General features: G+C 41.8%; 1 protein-coding gene across 1 annotated transcript in view; it reads right to left on the bottom strand.

Moving 5' to 3' along the window:
- Positions 1-23069, bottom strand: part of MTM1 (myotubularin 1) — an 86847-nt gene that overhangs the window by 59442 nt on the left and 4336 nt on the right. The window contains exon 2 of the mRNA XM_063431974.1: positions 3-75. Coding sequence (XP_063288044.1) covers positions 3-65 — 63 coding nt within the window. The 5' untranslated portion in view covers positions 66-75. The remainder of the gene's footprint in view (positions 1-2; positions 76-23069) is intronic.

Consider the following 23069-nt stretch of genomic DNA (forward strand, 5'->3'; position numbering starts at 1 on the left):
ACCCTTCTGATTGAAGCATTTTCCAATGAGTGGGAATTGTACTTTGGAGTAGACGATGAGGCCATGATGAGAAAGCTAGAGGAAGAAACAAAAAAACAATGTATATATTTGTAAATGGGTTAAAGGATAATTGAAGTGAGAAATAAAATGCAAACAATTTAGTTTAGAACATTTCCCAGAAGTGTCATTCACAATAAAGTACCGTTTGGGAACGAGAGGAAATTTTGAAAAATACAGAAGCTATTTGTTTAAAAATTGTTATTTCGGGGTATCCTTAAGCATAAATTATTAATAGGCAATAGCTTTAGATATCTCGCAGTAGAACTTTAATGTTGTGTGAACATTTAAAATCAGGAACACAAAAGTTTCGACCTGGCTCAAACAAAAAGAAAATCAAAGGAGTCAAAACATTCCTTTAAGATCAACTGGAAGTGGCATCAAATATAAATGCCCCACAATCTTTAACCCCTTAAGGACACATGACGTGTGACATGTCATGATTCCCTTTTATTCCAGAAGTTTGGTCCTTAAGGGGTTAAAGCATAGGTAAACAGGTAGGTGCTGATGAAGTTAAAACTGAACAATCTACAGTCAGACTTTAGAAGGAAAATATAAACACTGCCACCACCAAATAAAGTATCCATTTCAGTTTCCAACAGACCCTTTAGCAAGCCTGACTTATTGGGAACCCAAAGAGTTCTAGCCTGGTTACCTCTAGAGAGAGATACCGGTTGGCTACACCGAGACTAGATTTACATAGAAATGAAAAACACCTGTCAGTTTAGTGCGGATTATCATCAAGCTCATTAATACGCTTGTTAACAGAACAAAAGGAGTTTGCACTAGACCAGTGATGCTTTGGCACCGTGGCCGTTATTGGTTACATGAGCATCCTGGGAAATGAAGGCAACAGCAGCAGCCGTGCCAAAGGTTAGCAGTTACCAGGCTAAAACATTCACTCTCCAGTGCTTTAATCGCTTTGTGAATCTCCCACTGAGCGCCAAAATAATTCAGTGGCGGACACAGGCTTGCAATACGTATACTGTAACAGCAGCCTGGGAAAAGTCAATGTTGAACTTAAATAAAAGCCATCAGTTATGGTTAGAGTGACGATTCTTAATTTTTATTTTAGCCCAGTTTAAGAACAAGGCACTTGTTCCGAGACCGGTTTTTCCCCAATTATAATAAAATCTATGCTTTAAAAAAAAAAAAAAAAAAAAAACAGCAATCACAGTGCAACAGAAAAATAAAAAAAAGTGGTCTACATTTTTGTATTCACAATAGTTCTATTGCTACCGGGAGCCTATGATGCTTCAGTAAACTATTGTGAGAAGCTACTTGGGATCTGGTTAATAGGATGCGTCTGTTCCAATGAACTGACTAAAAATAGTATGGAAATAACAACAAGGAATTGGTGGCACACCCAGAACATGCATCTTGCAGGAATGGTGCTCCCATGGAGCAAAATTAATGTGATCAACACAATTTGAAAAATACTTTAGAGGCGGCCACAGCTATATTTTTGAGAAGGTTTTGGATAGTAAGGTGTGACTTTATAATTTTATTGAGCAGATACATAATTTACATTGTGAGTATATACATCTAGGCACTATCACTTTAATTGTTTAGCTTTGACATTGCATTTATCACATTAATTTTGCATTGTATATATTCACAATGCTCTTACAGATTATTTAAATAAACTTCAGCTTTCTAGTCTCCCACGTTGGAATTAGTGTAGGACTCACCGATATTGGGGTACTGTGAATATGGCCATATGGTGGAACTGAATCCCCATATGGTTTGCTGTGATAGGAGACTTTTAGTAGCTTTAAACAGCCTTATCGTTATGTGTGCGTTGGTTATTAATCTATATTCTATAAAAAAAAAAAATAGTATGGGGACCTTGTTTGGGTGCTGAAGTATCGTTAGAAAATATCTGCGAAGAGAAGGACAATCATTTCAATATTGCTAGGTTCAACCTGGATTATTGCATCAACAGTTAGAACAAACATATATAACTTATTTTTGTTCTTCTAAAAATGAAAAAAGGAAAAAAAAAATCTAGTGATGGTACAAATACACAAATATACATTCTGAGGATATTTAAATAAGATTGTCTTTCATTACTGTGCACTTTATACAGCAAGGATGGTTTAATTATTTCAAGTCTAAAACATGGCATGACTGCCACTGTATCATTATCCCCATTCCTGAAAAGATCACAAATCCTTTTTATAAATTAAAAAGGGACACCGTAGGCAAAATAACCGCTTAATCTCATTGAAGTGGTGATAGTGTCTGGAGTCCCCTGGCATCATTCCATTCAGCATTAAACCATTTTTTATAATTTTAATGAAAAAACAAGAGTCCCTAGCAACCCAACCCAGTATGTTCTGCTTGGGCTAATGAGGAAGTATTAGTCTGAGCAGCAAGAGGTGGCTGTAATTGCCAGAGTGTGTCAGCTGACCACTTTCAGCCTATTACAAGACCCATTCAGGTATGAATCATTAGGAGGATGGGTGTAATCTCTGCTTTAGCCATGCCTCCAGTGGGGCAGGGCTATAGGAGGCCAGAGACCCTCATTCATTGTTTAACTGCTAGAAAATGGTTTAACTGAATGGAAGGACAGTTTTAGGGGACTCCATGCACTATAACCGATTCAATGAGATGAAAAGGCTATAATGACTACAGTGCCCCTCAGGAGCAGACCTCCTCTCCACCAGACTGGAACCGTTAAACACTCAAGCATCCATTACCCCAGTAACTAGACGAAACATAGTTCTAGGAGTCAACTGATTTTATTCAGGCCACACACTGCTTTTATGCACAGACCCCCCAACAGAGGGTCTCTAACACAACATTACAGGGTTTTCCTTCCCAGGGTCCTCTTGAGAAAACTATAACTCAATTATCTCTCAGGTACAGGAAAACCTACACAAAATATACTATACCCCAAAAGTACCCCCAGTAACCCGGAACCCCACAAGTTCCCCTGACAGCTCTGATCTGAGTGTACAACTTGGCCAAGTATCACTCCGATCCGTTCGGCAGAATTGGATTGCCACCAGGGTAAAGTTTTGACTTGCCGGACACGAGGTGATGGCCCAAAAGAGTTCCAGTGAAATAGGTGCCCTGGCCGGTCTCTGTTCGGGAGTTCCTGTGCAAAAAAACATGCAAGGCATTCTCTTGATTTCAGGGAACAAATTCTCCCCCTAGTCGGTAGTTCCCATCTCCCGAACGTCACTTGCATAGTTGGTCGGGAAGTAGGACGGGCAGCGATATAACCTTTCCTGGGGTTCGTGCAAGTGCCTTGCCGAAAAAAGTATTCGGTTACACGAAATGGCGGTCACCAAGGGGAAGCATTCATTAATTACTTCCCTTGCGGTTTCAGACTTAAGTTGCAAGGTGGGAACATTCTAATAAGGTACCGAGGTGGTCGTTGTTCTGGAGTCGAATGCAGGGCGCTCTGATACCATAACTCCCAAACAGATAAAGTGAAAATTCCACAAAATTAGTGGTATGTTCTGACACACTCTCTATATTACAACTGTAACGGACCGTTTCACTTACAAGAGGATAAAACCCAGTTTAGGCGATAATCCCCTTTCCAGATGCACAGGCAGCTACTGCAGACACCATTCTCCCGACTGGAACCCCACGAACACTGGAACAGCTGAACAAGAAAAGCAGACATCGGCTTACACTCTTGGCAGTCAGCATACAATCCCATTCCCCCAAAGACCGAGACGACACATCGCTTTGAGGGTTAAGCAAGAACTCTAGACTGGGACACCCAGTCTGGCTTTTATTACAAACAAGTACATACAGGACACTCCCAGGGGGAGGATGAATTTAACCAATCACATGGATGTACCTCCCACACATTTCCTCCCCTTAGATTAGCACTTAACATAATTATACCGTACACCCTTTTCCCCAATTCCTGGATGTACCCCAAATACACATGCTACACCTCCAAAACAGGTATCCCCTGATAGCCCTTATTCAGGGGGACAACATATCCAAGAATCAGGTCATTCGGATGAATGGTTCGGGAGATATGAGGTTCCAAAGATTTGACCGACCGCATGGGTAAAGTATCCGAAAACAGTTCCATGCATTTTGGCCCTGCGGTCGGTCACAAACAAGGGAATGAAAACAGACGAATTGCCTGTGTTATAGAGCCTGGAGAGGGTTTGAATGAATTCCCTTGTTTGTGGGGTTCTTTCTACCGAACGGCTGGTCATTCGGTAGTTTCCATACGAATTTCTGGGAGTATGGAGGTCTCAGCGGTGTTTGCCTAGTCAAGTGTCCGATTTCAGTTCCAGACACTCGACGGCAAAACACCGCTGTTCGGTAGTTTAAGATGGCCGCCGCCACGTGTTTGTTTCCCGAATGGCGGCCACCCAGAGGACAAAGAATACATTACATGGATTGCCAATTACCTGTTTGCAACATTGTTGCAAACGGTAATTGGAGGCACACTTATTCCTGGGTGGTCTGGTTGTTCGGTAGTTTCACTCAATATAATGAATGGAGTGATTCTAGAGAACAATCAGATGAATGCTGCATACATATCACCCAGGTTAAACTTAACACATGAATACATATACAATATACAGGCAGTACACTAGAATATGCTTCACAGTCTTAAAGGGACAGTAGTCCCAAAATGTCCATCGCTGATTTTAAAGGGCCAGTAGCAGCAATATACATTATTACATGCCCAAATATAGTTTTTAAAGTGCAGCATGTCCAGGGGCCATAGTCAGCGGGCAGGAGGCTAGCAACCAGGCCTCTCCAGTTCACAGTGGCGAAGCTGGTTTCGCCACATTTCTCCCCTTTGCCAATTAGACTAACAGGGTACCTGACTTTCTGCCGGTCAGTGCCCTGGTTAGTCCAGCAACCCACCCACAAAACAGAAATAACAGAGCAGCCCACCCACACTAACCGGTTACTACATCTGGGTGAGGAAGAATTTTGTCCAGGTTCTGGTGTTTCACCGCTGCTGGGTGGGAGACTGGTAGGCTGCCTTGGTGGGTTGCTGAGGGGGCAGAGACCAGCGGTACTCTGTCCGGTTGCCAGCACTACCACGGGAGTAGTCTGGTGGGCGCCTGGTTGCTGGAGACTGACTGTCTCCCCTTTAGGTGCACAGCTCGACTGCCGGAGGGGGAGACCGACTGTCTCCCCTTTGGATCCATCACCCTGAGGCTGGGGAACAGGACCGACCGTCCCTATCCCTTGTGCTGTGAGTGCAGAGACTACAGTCCCATCTGCACAGTTGTGGGGCTTAACATCTCCCCTTGGTGGGTTAGGCTGCCGTGGGAGAGAGGGTATAACAAGCTCCTCTCTCTGGACGGTGAACTGCTGCTGGGGAGAGGGGTTAGCAGGCTCCTCTCCCTGCCACTCTCTCTGCTGGGGAAAAGGGAGACCAGCTGTTTCCCCTTTCATTCCCTTGTCCTGCGGTTGGGGTGCGAGACTGACTGTCTCTGCTCCCTGCAGGACACACTGCCGCTGGGGAGGAAGGACGGCACCTTCAGCTCCCTGGGGTACACACTGCCGCTGGGGAGGGAGGACGCTGCTCTCCTCTCCCTTCACTTCACACTGCCTTCCTGGCACATCACTTTGCTGCTGGGGGGCAGGAACAACAACCTCTGCCCCCTGTAACTCAGCCTGCCGCTGGAGAGGATAGACGACACCATCAGCTCCTGGAGACACACACTGCCGCTGGGGAGGGAGGACGCTGCTCTCCTCTCCCTTTACTTCACACTGCCTTCCTGGCATATCACTTTGCTGCTGGGGGGCAGGAACAACAACCTCTGCCCCCTGTAACTCAGCCTGCCGCTGGGGAGGAAGGACAACACCTTCATCTCCCTGGGATACAATCTGCTGCTGGGGAGGAAGGACGGCACCTTCAGCTCCCTGGGATACACACTGCCGCTGGGGATCCTCGCAGGACCAGTCTAGGAGGTCCGCTACCTCGGGTCCCGCTGGTTGCTGTTGGGGAAGAGGGCCGGTTGTCTCTTCCCGGGCCTCATTGATGAGTCGCAGGTAATCCCACTCCAGGTTCCATTCCTGGGTGACCAAATACCGTAGGTCTGCCTCGAGGTCAATAGCGCTAGGGAGACCCAGCATGTCTTCTCGGTCGTAACACAGGTCCCAAAAACGAGAGTCGGTAGCTGTCCCAAAGTCCTCATCGTCGATATTATCCCAAAATAGGCCAGGGCCAGCGTAATCTCCGCCTTCTGGGAACTCATACTCTGCCATCTCGGGGACACACTGAGCTGCGTACCACTGTATCGCCTGGTATGCGTCGTCGAGCACCAGTTCTCCATATACTAAGATCTCGAGTCTAGTCACCCACGCTTCTTCGGTCTTTTTCCTCAGGAGGGGCATCCGCTCTGCCATTCGAGCCAGGATTCGCTGCCTTCTGCTGCGGCGCCGATCCCCTCTTGAATACTGTACTTCCTCTAGGGCTTCGTCCCACAATCTGGCTCTGGCAGTCTCTCTGTACATCAACATGTCCTCTTCTGACACTGCTCCAGACCTCCGGAATACGGAACCGTACAATCTATCCTGCAACTTCTCCTCCATTTTCTGAGTTCCTTTGTAGATAGGGTCGCTGTACGGATACTAGCGTTGCCCTCAATTTGTAATCCAGAAATAGTGTTGTCTGTAGCTGTCCCTCTGGTTGTAGGAACGATCCCGCCGCTTGCCACCAATTGTAACGGACCGTTTCACTTACAAGAGGATAAAACCCAGTTTAGGCGATAATCCCCTTTCCAGATGCACAGGCAGCTACTGCAGACACCATTCTCCCGACTGGAACCCCACGAACACTGGAACAGCTGAACAAGAAAAGCAGACATCGGCTTACACTCTTGGCAGTCAGCATACAATCCCATTCCCCCAAAGACCGAGACGACACATCGCTTTGAGGGTTAAGCAAGAACTCTAGACTGGGACACCCAGTCTGGCTTTTATTACAAACAAGTACATACAGGACACTCCCAGGGGGAGGATGAATTTAACCAATCACATGGATGTACCTCCCACACATTTCCTCCCCTTAGATTAGCACTTAACATAATTATACCGTACACCCTTTTCCCCAATTCCTGGATGTACCCCAAATACACATGCTACACCTCCAAAACAGGTATCCCCTGATAGCCCTTATTCAGGGGGACAACATATCCAAGAATCAGGTCATTCGGATGAATGGTTCGGGAGATATGAGGTTCCAAAGATTTGACCGACCGCATGGGTAAAGTATCCGAAAACAGTTCCATGCATTTTGGCCCTGCGGTCGGTCACAAACAAGGGAATGAAAACAGACGAATTGCCTGTGTTATAGAGCCTGGAGAGGGTTTGAATGAATTCCCTTGTTTGTGGGGTTCTTTCTACCGAACGGCTGGTCATTCGGTAGTTTCCATACGAATTTCTGGGAGTATGGAGGTCTCAGCGGTGTTTGCCTAGTCAAGTGTCCGATTTCAGTTCCAGACACTCGACGGCAAAACACCGCTGTTCGGTAGTTTAAGATGGCCGCCGCGACGTGTTTGTTTCCCGAATGGCGGCCACCCAGAGGACAAAGAATACATTACATGGATTGCCAATTACCTGTTTGCAACATTGTTGCAAACGGTAATTGGAGGCACACTTATTCCTGGGTGGTCTGGTTGTTCGGTAGTTTCACTCAATATAATGAATGGAGTGATTCTAGAGAACAATCAGATGAATGCTGCATACATATCACCCAGGTTAAACTTAACACATGAATACATATACAATATACAGGCAGTACAATAGAATATGCTTCACAGTCTTAAAGGGACAGTAGTCCCAAAATGTCCATCGCTGATTTTAAAGGGCCAGTAGCAGCAATATACATTATTACATGCCCAAATATAGTTTTTAAAGTGCAGCATGTCCAGGGGCCATAGTCAGCGGGCAGGAGGCTAGCAACCAGGCCTCTCCAGTTCACAGTGGCGAAGCTGGTTTCGCCACAACAACCTCAAGCACCAATCTAGCCAAGGGACAGAAATTACTTTCCGGTAACAAAACAGTGTCCCTTCTCTAGCAGGGTGATAGGGATTAGGAGGTGTTGCATTTTTTATGTGCAATGATAGAACATGATATCTATTTACTAAAGACAGTTGTACAAGGGTTTGATAACTCAATGTTGGGTGATTCATGTTTTTCAGTTCCTAAATGTTTAGCCAAGACTTGAGCTTTGTGAATAGATCGCTGTGCAGTTTTAAATGTGAACAGCCCTTCCCAAAGCATGTATGCAAATTTCAGAATACAGCATTTGCATGTCAATGTCTGCAGTTTATAGTTCTATGAAGACAGTAAAGCTTTTGATCTATATACTACCAAACAATTTTTTTCAGTCTTAATACATGTTATATCAACAGACAAAGGAGAGAGACTACTTTGACTTATGAGAAAGCCAGAGATTTGTAAAAGCAGATAACCAGGTAGATCATCTGTCAATGACCACAACCATCACTAGGCTGTATGCTTGTCTTAGGTGTTTTACCCAAGGTTGATAAGAATTGGAGCTTCAACCTTTAAATGTTGTCAATTTACTAAACCATCACTTGCCTTTTGGCTAGACTGTTTGTTTCTCAGGACGTGGAGGAGCCACGGGCTTCGTGGAGATTATCAAAGAAAGAAGTGGGCATGAATAAAAATAATATATATATATATATATATATATATATATATACATATTCAAAAAACAACGCAAAGGGGCGGAGCCAAGCAGCCGAGCGAGACGGACGCACATTTCATGAGCTCCGTTATACCCAGCGATATTTACAGCTTCCAAATACCTTCAGTGACCCGAACCCGGGAAAAACAAGCAAAACAAAAAAGCAGAAACCCGACAAGCCCAGAATGAGCATGAATATCGGGGACCTCCTGAGACAAGCGCAAGCAGTGAGTGGGCCCAAGATGGCCACCGAATACGACGACTTTTCAGATTCCTCTGAGGAAATGCTGCCAGACAGGGGATCTACTATACTACCTTTACCTCCACCCCCGGCAGCCCCTCGAGGAGATGACTCTCAACCAGCGACAACGGCTGTCCTGAAGGACCTACTAGCCAGCCTTCAGAAAACCATTCAGGCCGATGTGGCCTCCCTCTGCTCGGACCTCTCAGGCCTTGTGGGTCGTATAGAGATTGTGGAAACAAAATCCACGCAACAATCTCAACGGCTCGCATCCCTGGAAGACGAAATGAGATGCCTTAAAAAAACACCAACTTACCTTTGAGCAACGCTTTGTGCTCCTGGAAGACGCCCGGCGCCGCAATAACATCAAGGTCGTGGCGTCCCAGAAGACCTGCCAACGGCAGAGCTCCCACACCTGGCACGGCGACTGATCTGGGCCTTGCTGACCCCCAAAAGGGCCAGAGGCATCACCATCGATGGGACCTTCCGAATCCCAAAACCTCAGAGAGCACCGGAATCCGCCACAAGCGACATCGTGATACGTTTTTCCTGCAACGGGGATAAGGCGGCTGTCATGGCGGCACCGAAGGGAACATCACCATACGAGTTTGAAGGCATGGCGCTTACCTTCTATGCCGACCTTTCTGGAGACACACTTAAATGGAGAAAATCCCTGCAACCCTTCACAACATTGCTCTGCAACAGAGACACTCGATATTGATGGCGCTCCCCACGAATGCTACAGGTCCTGCAGGGCAATGTTAACCATGTGGCTCGAGATCTGACGGAGGCAGACGCTCTGCTAGAAGTCCTAGGCCTCCCGCGGGACTCTTTATCCAGGCCCGGCTCACACGGCACTTCAGCGCTAACACATACCTACATACCTACCACCTACAAGGCAGCCGCAACCTGAGCAGTCGCAATGACTTTAGTTTTTATTGTTTGCTTTGTTACCTATCACTTTTCTCTTTTTTACATTTACAGTTGACACACTCTTAGGCACTTGACTTACATAAGTCCACACACCTCAGCGAAGGGCCACTAAGGCTCGAATTCAGCTCCTCAACCCCCCTCCCCCCCTACGACCAACCGACAACCCAAGCAACACCCAGGGGCGTAACATTACGGCAGCTGTCAGTCTCCCATCCCGCAACCCAAGCCGAATGCCAAGCCCATAAGGTCAGGCTCCGGAGGCTAGACTAGCCCTAGCGACGCCCACACACCAATACTACTCTAATCGCAACAGCTTTAATTCCCTTCTACCAAACGTAACTTTTACTTTATTATTTTATCATATTTTTAATGGCCCCCATTTGCTACCTCTAGCCACAGAACACCTGTGTCACACGCTCACTGTAGCACCTTGCAATTGACAACATGACATACGGCCACCCCACATGGAGGCCACTTAATAGATTATATACGACGTACCGAACCCAGCATGCTCAACCAAAAAATACTCGCCTCAGTGTATAAGACGTATCTGACACAATCTTTGTAATGTTGTATGCAAACCGTGTATTAATATCGTTTTTGTAAGATTTTGGCAACTTACTGCTTGTCTCCCAACATTGAGGAGAGCAAAAATCAAGAATTAAAAAAAAAAAAAAAAAATGTATAAAAAAATGACAGGACTGAACATAATTATATAAATTGATGATTCAAATCATTAATTGTAATCTTGCTTGCCAATAAGGACCATTAAAAAAAATTCAGGGTAATATATAGCCATTTGCCCTGTACATGAAAAATTTACGGTTTTACATCAAAAGTTGCACTGGACTTTATAACCTCGCCTCTCCTGGCATTTTGTCAAATCTGTCCTGTACTTATAAGTGGAACTAGTAGGATATGCTCAAGAAGAGATTTCCTCTATAAGAAAACAATTCCACTAAAACACATTTGAAATGTTAAAGGTTCACTATAGTCACCAGAACAACTACAGATTATTGAATTTGTTCTCGTGAGTAGAATCATTACTTTCAGGCCTTTTGCTGTAAACACTGTCTTTTCAGAGAAAATGCAGTGTTTACATTACAGCCTAGTGATAACTTCACTGGCCACTCCTTAGATGGCTGTTAGAGATCCATCCTGGGTCATGGCTGCCTAAAATGCATCCAAACATTCAGTATCTCCTCCCTTTGCAAGCAGACACTGAACTTTCCTCAGAGATTTATTGATTCAATTCATCTCTATGAGGAGATGCTGATTGGTCAGGGCTGCGTTTGATTCATGCTGGCTCTGCCCCTGATCTGCCTCCTTGTCAGTCTCAGACAATCCTATGGGGAAGCATTGTGATTGGATCAGGCCACCACTTCTGATTATGTCAGAGGAAGTTCACAGGAAGAGGCAGCAGCTTCAGACTTGAATACAAGTAAGATTTTACTATCTTTAGGGAGGCAAAGGGGGGCAAGGGGACTTGATAGTGGTTTTAACACTATAGGGTCAGAAATACATGTTTGTGTTCCTGACACTATAGTGCTCCTTTAATCTATTCTTGCGTGTCTTACATATTTGTTAGTACATGTAAACAGCATATAAAACATTTGACATTCTAGGATTATTTCGGCCAATTCAAACTGCAGGGACTGTCTCTATGCCCCAGAAGCAAATTAAGCTGTATTGGTTTTGGCGCCCAGACTGTCCTTTTACAATGAGAAGGAGCCAATAAGAGACAATAGAGGGGCTAAAAATAAAAATATTGTAATACAGCCCTCTACTCCAAATGAATATTAACAATGTAAGTAAGCTCTTTATAATGCTCTTATCTGTTTATGCACAAATACGAACACACACAATGTATATTGTATATACAATGTAAATGGGTAGAATCCATAGAAATTATTACAAAAATGATGCATTACATTTTAAAGGGTGAAATGTAGTTCAGAAATGGTGCTTGGGCAGAAAAAAAACAAAAACAAAAAAAAAAAAACAACCCCACAGACCACAGAATCAGTCTGACATTGTCACAAATATGATGTCAAAGACTAGTGTTTCTGTAAAATGAAAAAACAGCTCCAGGCCAATTACGAAACACGCTTTATCATTCTAGACAGAACACAAATAGATATAATTCGATTTATAAAAAAAATAATAAAAAAAAAACCCTCTTGCAAACAAGGGAAAACAAATTTAAGATTCAAGAATTCCCTATGGCAAATTGATAACAGCAGTGCAATGGAGGAGAACAGACTCGCAATAAAGAAGGTGTTCACACTGAATAAGCTTGTGTTTGCCGATTGGACCCTAATTCAATTTGTGTCTGTTAGGTAAGGGTTCTAGCAAGGGAGAAATTACATGCCCATAACATTATTTGTACATCCCAGCATATTAGTCTTCAGAAATAAACTGCTCAATATGCCGACACTACATCTGGGTTTGTAATTTGTTAGTTGAGAAAAATGTAGCATATTAGGAAAAGTACATAAGAATAATGAAAAATAAAATAATCAGACTAGTTTCTACAGATGATAAACAATACCACGCAGACACAAAATGCAAAATGGTAGCGTTGTATACAGATAAAGTGTGTGTCAAAACACTACACATTGCAGCAATCAATATGGCAATATATGGACAGTTCAGATGGAATACTGTACTTTCACAAATTTCACCAAAACGTTTTTTGCAGTTAACTCCGAAGGATACAATCCACATTTTTTCCCTGATCTAATTAATGTGGATAATTAATATATAAAAAGTTAAATTTGACATTATCTATAAGTCCCAATCAGAAGTGGTTCTACAATTACACATAGGTTTAAAAGGGACACTATAGTCACCTGAACAACTTTAACTTAATGAAGCAGTTTTGGTGTATAGAACATGCTCCTGCAGCCTCACTGCTCAATCTTCTGCCATTTACGAGTTAAATCCCTTTGTTTATGAACCCTAGTCACACCTCCCTGCATGTGACTTGCACAGCCTTCCATAAACACTTCCTGTAAAGAGAGCCCTATTTAGGCTCTTTATTGCAAGTTCTGTTTAATTACGATTTTCTTATCCCCTGCTATGTTAATAGCTGGCTAGACCCTGCAAGAGCCTCCTGTATGTGATTAAAGTTCAATTTAGAGATTGAGATACAATTATTTAAGGTAAATTACATCTGTTTGAAATTGAAACCAGTTTTTTTTCATGCAGGCTCTGTCAATCATAGCCAGGGGAGGTGTGGCTAGGGCTGCATAAACAGAAACAGAGTGATTTAACTCCTAAATGACAGTGAATTGAGCAGTGAAATTATCTATACACTAAAACTGCTAAAGTAATTTAGGTGACTATAGTGTTCCTTTAATTACTAAAGCGTTACTAACTATATGCACCCAGTCCACTTCAGCTCATTGAAGTGGTCTGGGTGCACTGTCCCCGTTTTTTTTTTTTTTTTTTTTTAACACTTACAGTGCTGAGGTGAGGGACTAGAGGGAAGTTCAGTGTAAGGAATACAGCTTTTAATTTATTTTAAACTTAAAGCAGCTCTACCATGGGCCATTCATATTATTTTACACAGTCTCCCCCAACTCTCATGACAGGGAGGTGAATATACTGAGAAAATGGGACTTGACAAAGGAATGGAGCTTACCTACTTTGTCTTAGTGTGTGTGTGTGTATATATATATATATCCAACCCAGTTAATATATGTATTAACTGGGTTGGAATTTTAGTAAATAAAACTGACCGTGTCATACATTATGTTACCCTTTGAAAAATAAGCACAGTACAACATCACCAGGGTAAATCTGAAGTAAGTGAACATAAATCTAAACCTAAAACACAGAAATGTAACTAAAAAGCTAACACAAGTTGAATTGTTTTTATGGAAGTGACAGATTTATGTTTATTATAATTTGTAGTTAATCTTTCCAGGATAGGTGTACTGGAGAAAAAGCCCCGGTATCAGATTTGGTTCACCTGACAGCAAAAAGTCCAATCGGCATTTCCACAAGCCACTAATGTTCTCTAGAAAAATTCCAAGGTGCCCCCAACGTTTTGAACTTTCATCATTTGCAATCTTATTAGAGAGGAATGCACCATGTTTAATAAGTGGTTTATTTTAAATAATGGCCACATAGCCAATCGCAATTTGATTTCAGACAGGGCGTGAATATTGGACACAAGCTTCCTTTACTGAATCCTACAAAAAGAAACATAAATAACTCAACACCCAACAATAGGCAATCCAACTTGAATATACATCGCAAACAAAAACTGTTGAATAGAATGTGTTGCTTTTTCACAGACACCATTGCATATCTCCCAACAGTGAGAGCGAAGGCACCCGGACAGGAGTAGGTGGAGCCATAATGCATTGCAACGCACATAGACTGCATGGTTCTTGGGCCGCTACACAGCACAAGCTAGTGCTGCACAGAGACGCTGCTCTGGTGTCGTCAGATGCAAGACACAAGGGAACTGAAGCGGGACGGTGGGACAGAACTCCGAAAGTGGGATTGTTTGGAGGAACTCCTTTATTACAAGTTTATTTTACCTTATGATAAATTATTGCAATTTATTAGCATTTAGGCAATGCTATCACGATTTTAGAAGTCTTGTATTATTCTGTAGTTTCTTTTCATAGCTGTGTATTTATTTCATCAGTTTCATTCTGTATTAGTTTACCTTTGAGCTCCTTAATTTTCTCATGAGCTTAATTATGGTGAATTACTTCTTTATTAGAATTTCGTTTTTTTACAAACTTCACTGTGCAGTTGGCATGCTGTGATTTGACTTGTATTGCTTTTATATCTCTCCATGTGTATCTTATAATTCTTAATTTCTATAAACTTTGTTGATGGTGGTGCTAAGTGTTTCAAGCAGTGGATTCTGAAGCTTACAGTTTACACAGATTCTTGAGATATGTAGATATAGATATATATTCATACAAAATCCAGTGCACTCATTCACTAAAACGCATTTTCAAGTCTCACAGAACAGAATGTAATAGTTTGTTTTATTTTTATTCTTTTAAAACACATCACCTAGGCAAAATTGAATAAAATACATACCCTCCTTTTTTTTTTTTTGAAATGGAGTTTAATGATTACTATTAAACTTAGCAACAGTTTTCATGTTTTGATATTTCAGTTGTCTGACACAGGAATACACGTGTGTTACTGGTATATGCCCTGTAATTGTGGAAATTAAGTGGAATTCTAGGCAATTAAGGACAAATTATTATCAAATTTATAAACAAATAATCTCACCTGACATTGGTGAGCTTAATAATGCTGCTTAGTTCACCTAAGTCACCCGTTTGAACAATCAACAACTTTGTTTTGGTGTAAGGCACACTTTGCTCCTTAAATCTGTGCAATGCCGAGAGGTATAAAACCACATTATCCAAGAAGTCAATCAAAATGTCAAAACTCTATTACAGTCACCATGTCTGCCATCAAGATACACTGCATTCAGACAAAGCCTTCAATTTTATCCCAGAAATATGTCACAGTGTATTTTTTGACGAAATACTGTTACAAATTTCCCTCAATATATATTTTAAAGTCATATCGACAAAGAAAGCGGAAAGATAAGAAATACAACTATTTAAAAATCAAACACCTAAGAATCCAATACTCACCAGGTTAATTAGCTAAATAAAACTGCTCTGTCCCCCGCACGGCATTTAATCCTGCAATTACTGAGGATTTTCCCCAGATCTGTCCAATCGTGACTGAATCCTTTTTGGCACTTTTGCCATGTATTTGTTCCACTGTACTCACAACAAATAGGGCTTTCTTCTTCCTTCATATATGTATAAATTGCAAATTATATACAAATAAAATATAAATCTATATAAATCTTGGGAAAACATATGGAAACATTCTTATAATATTTTCTACAGAGATTTATAATTGGTCCTGATTGTGAAAAGGTTATCTTGAGAACCATAACCATTATACAGCCCGTTGTAGTGGTTATGATGTCAGAAGACTCCTAATGCCATTACTTAATATGGCGAATAACCAAGCCTCCGGGAACGCCAACTGAAAAGCAACAAGCTTCTGCTTGTATTGAAGACAGTACGACGCCTAACACAATTGTACCAATATCGTTAAAGATTATTAGAGGGGCACCATAACCACTAAAGACTGATAGACCGTTGTAGTGGTTGTGTAGCTAAGAGGCTGTGGGTGCTATTCATGTTTCTGTGTCAAACAACTTAAGTTGTTTGGCCTAAATATAAAGTCCCACAGACATCAGCAGCCATGCCCCTCATTGGAAGTTTGAAAACATCAGTGAGGAGGTTTGTCCCAAATTTGGATAGCATTGATAGGATGTGCATTTCGACTGTCACTGTCTGCCAATCAAATTTGGACGAGGCAGATATTGTTAATGAGGAAGTGGAACTTCCATTTTAACAATCCACAAGTAAGGGGCAGGTTATTGTAGTTATGGTGCTTGGAATGTGCCTCTTTAATAACAGTTAAAGGGCCATGCATCACTTGACAATTTTTTACATTTATTTTTTAAACCAGCAAACACATTTACATAAACTAATCCAACCATCTCAGTTTCATGAGCACTGGCCATACACGATAATCTATGTGCATACTTACGACTTTTGCAAACAAAAGAGCAAAATTATGCTGAGAGTCAGAGAAACAGTAATGACAAACTGAGTCTCTGCATAACAAAGAAAAAAAAAGCGCAAGTGTAATAATTGTTTATTATTGTTATCAGGGGTTACCCTACCTAGGGTCATCCCACCCACCCTTATTAAATCATTACCTCCTGCTGGGCCCTTTTTACCCGAATGTCAATTTTGGCATGCCACAACCGACTTTTCAACACATACTATTTTAACTCTTTTCTCTGACCACAAATATATCTATCTATACAAACACATACATTAGATATACACACACAATAAATAGAAGGATTCACGGTGCACAAACAAAGTGTGTCATTCCGTATACAGAGTCATGAAAAGCGCAATGGCTAAAATAACACTGTGTGTCTAGTGGAATGCTTAGCAGTGTAATTGTGTGTTTATGTAGTGTTATGTAATGACTGGTAGTGGGCATTGGGGTGTGTTTCTGACAGGTGTGCATCACATGAATGTGTCTGGAATGCCTTTCTGCATTCCAAGTGAGTATCTAATCACTGGAAGTGTGCATCTATGCGAGTGTGTATCTGATCAAGTGTGTTGGTGGGGTTGTGTGGTATACAGTGTGACTACAAGTGGCAACAATCGGAAAATATTTTGTATGTCAGAACATGGAGATTGTCATGACAGAACTAGATTGGGCTACCACTTCAGTCTGTTACGCTTACTTCCCATTTTAGCAAGAACAGAAGTACAAGGACCCAGGTCGCTTATTGTAATTTACAGAATGACACAATCCATTTCATTAAAGGAACAGGATAGTCACCTAAATTACTTTAGCTAGATAAAGCAGTTTTAGTGTAAAGATCATTCCCCTGCAATTTCACTGCTCAATTCACTGTCATTTAGGAGTTAAATCACTTTGTTTCTGTTTATGCAGCCCAAGCCACACCTCCCCTGGCTATGATGGACAGAGCCTGCATGAAAAAAAAAAAAAAAAAAAAAAACTGGTCTCACTTTCAAACAGATGTAATTTACCTTGAATAATTGTATCTCAATCTCTAAATTGAACTTTAATCACATACAGGAGGCTCTTGCAGGGTCTAGCAAGCTATTAACATAGCAGGGAATAAGAAAATCTTAATTAAACAGAACTTGCAATAAAGAAAGCCTAAATAGGGCTCTCTTTACAGGAAGTGTTTATGGAAGGCTGTGCAAGTCACATGCAGGGAGGTGTGACTAGGGTTCATAAACAAAGGGATTTAACTCCTAAATGGCAGAGGATTGAGCAGGGATATGTTCTATACACCAAAACTGCTTCATTAAGCTAAAGTCGTTCAGGTGACTATAGTGTCCCTTTAACTTTTTGCCATAGCATGTGCAAACAGATTAAGATCTACCCATAAACAGAAGTCTAGAATTGTGTAATAAATCGGTCATTGACATTTTATTTAGAAAACTGAACTTGAAAGTAACATCTTTATATTCATGAAGTTTTATATGATCAGTTTTGGGTGAATTGAATAGATACATGTGTTACATCTCATAATGGTAAGCTAGCATGCTTAACCCTTAAAAGGAACACTCCAAAGGGGAAAAGGGGGGTAGCCAGTGGCAACAATCTGAAAAGAAAATTGTGTCAGAACATGCGGATTGTCATGACAGAGAGCAAGATTGGGCTACCACTTTAGTCTTTGGAGAAGTAGATTTTTCTAGGTATAAGTGTTCTCTGTGAATGGACATCATGCACATTCATGGTCTGTGATCAAGAAGGTCATTAAGAAGCCCATGCACATGTAGACTTTCTACTATTTCTAGAGATAAGACACCAACTGGTTAGATCTGTTTCCTCCCCCCGGAGTAAGCGTGCACAAAGAAGAAGCAGGTAGATTTAAAAAAAAAAAAAAACAAGGGAAGAAATTAATTTGCTTTTTTTTGCTTGAATGAAACTATGGACTCAAAGTAATGTATGTCCCTTTAAGTAATTCAAGATGTGTAAAAGTGAACAATGGTCTGAATAGGAACAAGGGGAAGAAATACTCTGACCTCAAACCAAGGCTTACAAATGTCAGGAAAGGATAAATACAGTGAAATTAGGGGATGCAATTTCCAACAGGTGAAATGCACTGCAAATGTATAGGGATGAGGTAAATGAGAGAAATCCTGCATGTCAATAACAGAAAGAAGACATGTTTCTGTTGTGTTATGGCAAGGAGGTGTGCTGCAGAAGGATTAAGAAGGAGGTGAACACACAGTGATCTGTTACAGCTGTAGGAAGTCATAGGGAGCCAATACTGGGATGGGGAAGTTGTAATAAGTGAATGCTACAAGGTAACGGGGTAGTAATATGGAGAACAGAGGGATGGGAGGAGGTAATATGGGGGAAGAGAAGCTGCAAAGTGATGGGAGAGGTAATTATAAGGGAAGGGAAGATAGTAATATGGGGAGAGATGAATGCAGAGGGATGGGGAGAGAGGAAGACACAGAGATAATATGGGAAGGGGGCTGCAAGGGTGTGGGAGAGATAATATGGGGAGTAGAAAGTATGGGATGAGGGAGCAGTATAAAGATGGGGAGATGAATTAACGTGGAGAGGGGAAGAGGTAATAATATTGGTAGGGAAAGCTACAGCCTGTTAAACATTGAATCCGCAGCTCAATAGAAATAAATCTATGACCATTTGATCCCCAGACCTTTATAACAATGCCCTTTTATCACAGGGGACACCCACCTTCATCAAAATGAAGTTATGGTGCCAGTAGGTCCCCTGCCTCCAACATACCTCAAGGGGTTAAACCATTAACAAACGGAGTTTTGAATCCTGCTCCCAATGCCCATGAACATCCCCCACACTCCGAGACTTAAATGAAGAAGCCTTGGCTGGGAGCAGAGAGAAAAATACATACATTTCTCAAGTCATTTTGTGAATGGGGAGCTACTGATTGGCTGAGAGTGTTAGCCAACATTGGAAGCTTCCTGATTAAAGCCTCGAAGTGAGGAGGATGTTCGTGGGCAGAACGATTCGGTTCCAGACCTCTTCACACAACAAGTTCAAACTTCTTTCTAAAAGTTGTTATAGCACTCAGAGTGTCCCTTTAGGTAGTAAAAGCTACATTTCAGTTAGCAATTGTTGAAAATAATGTTTTTTTTTTGTTTTTTATTTTTTTAAACCACTGAAATCTATCCCCCTAAAGCAGGGGTCCTCAAACTCCGGCCCCCCAGATGTTGCTGAACTACAACTCCCATGAATCTCTGGCTATGTAATTCAAAGAATCATGGTAGTTGTAGTTCAGCAACATCTGGGGGGCCGGATTTTGAGGACCCCTGCCCTAAAGCAAAACTACAAGCACAATAAGTACTACAGCACGCTGTAGTGATTATAGTGCAGAAGTGCCCTGGCTCTCTCCCCATTGTAAGTAATCAGTTTTTGAACAGTTTCAAGGGTCGGGGTGGAGGGGAGAATAACTTAGCACCATGGTCACCATAACCACTACAAAGATCTGAACTGTTTAGCTCTGAGTGTTCCTTTTACAACCACAGCTGCTTCTTGCATCACAGCAGGGAAATTGCGTGCTACAATATTAGCTTATTATGCCAACTCTTTCAATGTGCAGACAGTTCAGGAATTCAGGGCCAGTTGCTTTTGCGCCCTATGAAACTCCAGGGGTGCAATGGCAGCATTGCCAAAGAGGTGCTCGAGTGGATCACGCCATCAGTAATGAACAAATATAAAATCAAGCACTCACTCAGAGAACATCCAGAGGCAAAAACTGGCAACAGAGTGGCCCACACAGCGGGGCTTTGTTACTTTCAATGTGCCACTTGCATCACACGCCACACTTTAACACGCAGTGTCTTGCTACAGCTGGAGAACCAAGTCTGGACATCCCTGCTGTACAATATACTTGTTAACACAAAGTACACTGCGGCTTCCAAAGTAAGTTTTTATTGGTTTTGTTTTTTTAACACAGTGCTGGTTTATTAACATATTCACTATAAATACAGTATTTTACCTCTTGCCTGACAAATAAGCACTACGTTTTGTGGAAGTTGTGGCGACAGGTGTTCTACTTGCACGGCACAGCACTCGGTGATCAAAGTTCCTCTGTTACTCTCACTTCCCGTCTTAGCAAGAACAGAAGTACAAGGACCCAGGTTGCTTATTGCAATTCACAGACTAACAAAATCCATTTCATTAACTTTATGCAATAGTATGTGCAAACCGATTTAATATCTACCCATAAACAGAAGTCTAGAATTGTGTAACAATCAGTCATAATTAATCGAGTTTATATACGGTAATCAGTTGTGGGGTAATTGAATAGATACGCGTGTTAAATCTCATAACAGTAAGCTAGCATGCCCTTAAAAGGAATACTGCAAGTACCATAACCACTACAGCCCACTGTTGTGGCTTGCTATACTTCGAGTGTTTCTTTAAAAACCAAATGGCTATAAATGCCATCACACCATGAGTCTTATGGATTCTATTTATTGATGGACTTACCCATTTAATAAAGGAATCTTTATACATGTCAATGCTAATTAAGAGGGACTAGGTTGTAATGATGAATATATATAGATATACACACACACACACTCACCAGATAAAGTTGAGTTAGTCGACCATACAGCACCAGATCAGCTGGAAAATGGTAGATTACCCAAGCTCACAGAACAGGACCACTGCCGAAACAAGTAGTTTTAGTTCCAGAATGCTTCCAAAGTATCAGCAGTAGTGATGTCCCGAACAGTTCGCCGGCGAACATAGCTTGTTCGTGGCGAACATAGCTTGTTCGTGGCGAACATAGCTTGTTCGTGGCGAACATAGCTTGTTCGTGGCGAACATAGCTTGTTCGTGGCGAACATAGCTTGTTCGTGGCGAACGCGGCGGGCGAACATATGCCATGTTCGGTCCGCCCCCTATTCGTCATGGAGGTGGGAGGATCTGCTGCTGATTGGCTGGAATGTGGCTGCTGACTGTGAGGTACAGGGTCAAAGTTTACTCAATGATGACAAATAGGGGGCGGACCGAACATCGCATATGTTCGCCCGCCGCGTTCGCCGCGAACAAGCTGTTTGCCGGCGAACAGTTCCCGGCAAACTGTTCGGAACATCACTAATCAGCAGCAGCAAAAGAACGGTTTATCAGGATCTTCATAAAATGGCTAGGGAGCCACACTGAAGCATAATATTAGAATGATCAGAGTCAATACCTCCATTAGACACTGAAACAATGGAAAAACACTGGACTGATGAATCACGTTTCAGCATTTAATAGTCTGATGGTCGACTCAGGATTCGGAGAAAACTACACGTCTAACTGCACAATGCCAACTGTAATATTCAGAAGATGAGTAATAGTCTAGGGCTATTTTTAATTATGCAAACTAGGCCCCTGTGTTACAGTGGTGGGACATTTAATTGTATATCTTACAATGACATGTAAAATAGTACGTCTTCCAATCTTGTGGCAGCAGCTTTCCTGTTCCTACATAACAATGGCCCTGCACACAAAGCAAAGTATATAGAGAAATGGTTTGTCAAGACTGATCATCAGTAAGTGCCTAGCATATAGCTATTTATCTGTTTGGTGAGACTGATAAACCTGGTCTGTCTAAAATGAACAAAAAAAAACAAAACAATCTGAGAAGTATCGGTGGGGAATATTTTGAAAACTCAAAACATTATAATGACCTAAAAATGAGTACAACTGTAATGGATACATATAAGAAGTAGTGGATTGAATTAATATAAAATGCTTGCATATTAAATCTGCAAGAACCCTTTAATTTTAGAATGTAGATAAGGTCAGCTGGAGAACCTGCCAATTAACCTTGGAAGTCAAATTTGTTTTGACTGTCTATTTTTTGTTTTCAGCCAGTCCGAATAAAGCTACAACTGAAATCATGGTCACTGCCCAGATAAAAGTACAGATGGCAATTAAGTACTGGCACTCCTGGTCTACCATGAAATGCACACTCCCAGAAAGAGCGGATACAAACACAAAAGCAGCGCTTTCACAAAAACATGTACTATTTCTACTATTGCTAAAGTGCAATTGCATTTTCTTTTGGGCAAGAGTCACTGACCAGTTGCCAAGTCCGGACCATAGGCTACATACCAAAGACAGCTGGGTAGAACATTAAATGCTTTTCAGAACTCAAGAAAGTTTTGCACACACAGTTGCAACACAATTGTACTGCTTCTTGCCATAGGTTATTTGAGCTTAAATGTTGCTGCCAGGCTATGATGACACGCATAAGGGAAAGGTCAAGTGAAAAGAACACAACAATTTAAAGCAGTAAATGAATAACACAAAAGGTTCTAAGATGACATATTCCGAGTAAACTTCAACCCCCATTACCTTACAGTCTGCCTCTGAAGCTAGTTGATTATATGAATATTAAAGTAACACCCTAGTGTTAGAAATAACTACATTAATTTCTAACATTTGATTTGTGTCTTTTTTCCTTTATTTTACGTTTATCCTCCCCTCCGAAGCCCTATTCTTTCAATCATTTAGTAGATATTTACACAATTTACTATCCTTATCTGGCATTGC

The sequence above is a fragment of the Pelobates fuscus genome, chromosome 9 (assembly GCF_036172605.1).
Source record: "Pelobates fuscus isolate aPelFus1 chromosome 9, aPelFus1.pri, whole genome shotgun sequence".
NCBI classification, from domain to species: domain Eukaryota; kingdom Metazoa; phylum Chordata; class Amphibia; order Anura; family Pelobatidae; genus Pelobates; species Pelobates fuscus.